Source organism: Sphaeroforma arctica (genome assembly GCF_001186125.1).
Source record: "Sphaeroforma arctica JP610 unplaced genomic scaffold supercont1.6609, whole genome shotgun sequence".
Classification (NCBI taxonomy): Eukaryota; class Ichthyosporea; order Ichthyophonida; genus Sphaeroforma; species Sphaeroforma arctica.
The window spans coordinates 1-1,609 of record NW_014033949.1 but is presented as its reverse complement, the minus strand read 5'-3'; the positions used below and the strand labels follow the sequence as shown (position 1 = coordinate 1,609).

At 43.9% G+C, this 1,609-nt stretch overlaps 1 protein-coding gene across 1 annotated transcript; it reads left to right on the top strand.

Annotated features, from left to right (window-relative positions):
* Positions 1 to 141: 141 nt before the first annotated feature.
* On the top strand, positions 142 to 1,544 carry SARC_15716 (hypothetical protein; the record flags this gene model as incomplete). The annotated part of the gene is made up of 3 exons (XM_014290169.1): positions 142 to 323; positions 435 to 520; positions 1,395 to 1,544. Coding segments are annotated over 3 exons (418 nt in total), but the record flags the coding sequence as incomplete, so codon positions are not given.
* Positions 1,545 to 1,609: the final 65 nt, after the last annotated feature.

Here is a 1,609-nt window from a genome sequence, read left to right as displayed (position 1 = left end):
TTATATATATATATATATATATACATATATATATATATATTCCTTATCTCACCTATAGGATTGTCTCATAGCTACAACATCTTAATAGCATTGCGACATATATATCTCCCATCATATAATATCTCATTCACACTGGGGCACATGTTTCTCTTATCACACCACGCCTATACTATCGACAGTCTGTCTCTGCGAGCCGAGGGCGAAGTAGACGGAGTAAAGACCTTTGACTTTGATTTAGACGGGGCCGATGACAAGCCCTGGCGCAATCCTGGTGCCGATCTCACAGACTACTTCAACTACGGATTCAACGAAGACACGTGGAGGTGAGCGATGCGGTTGTGTCTGGTAAAAGTCGGTTCTAAACCCCTAAATCTTAAACCTTAAAACCCTAAAACCCTAACTCCGTCCGGTATGTTTTCTTCCTCTGTCAAAAGGCAATACTGTGACTTCCAACGAGCGAATCGGATGGGCATGTGGAAGCCTATGCGAGACGACGCGCGCGGCGGCAACGGGCGAGGACGTATGTATGCATGTGGTGTTGTGGTTGTCTTTGAACATATGCTTATGTAAAGTTGTGTATTGCGACGACGTATGATGCATGACGTGTTCTGCCTGTCTTTGAACATATGCTTATGCAAAGTTGTTCATTGCGACGACGTATGATGTATGTGGTGTTCTGGTTGTCGTTGAGCATATGCTTATGTAAAGTTGTGTATTAGGACGACGTATGTATGCATGTGATGTCATGGTTGGTCTTTGAACAAATGCTTATGTACAGTTGTGTATTGCGACGACGTATGATGCATGTGGAGTTGTGCCTGTCTTTGAACATATGCTGATGTAAAGTTGTGTATTGCGACGACGCATGTATGCATGTGGTGTTCGGGTTGTCTTTGAACATATGCCGGTGTTATGTTTTGTATTGCGACGACGTATGTATGTATGTGATGTTCTGCTTGTATTTGTGAAATGGTTTGTATTGAGGACAAGCCTATACCTGCGTTATGTTTTGTACGTATGTTGAGCTTAAATCAAAAATCTCTTCTTGGGGTTTACTATGCGTGCAGCATCCAACCCAACTACACCTAAAACAGTACAGATTTAAAACCAATCTGTAAATGAGTGCCACAAATCTCTTTTGGCATGCTTCGCTATATTCAATTACAGCCCATAGTTCTGCTAACAACCGGCGAGGGCGTTCAGGTGGTTGCGCACGTGATGCACTCCATTGTGGTTCACACATACAATACAATACATAAACCCTAAAATACTAGGTACTAAATTTTCACCATGTTTCCACTTCTATCCAAACGATTATATTTCCATGGTCAACGGTTGCCATCCTTTGTAAGCACTCAGTCACATTCGAACGTCTCTCATTACGTTAACAACAGGTAATGGCGATGAAGTAGTTGTCCGTGTTATATCCAATGAACGCGAGGGTATGGGTGCTCCACCTCCACCGCCCGGCGCACGATATGGACCACCTCCAGGACAATACCAACAACACGGTCCGCCCCATGGGCATATGGGCGGAGGTAGAGGTACGCTGCATACACGTGTACACACACACACACACACACACACACACACACACACACACACATCT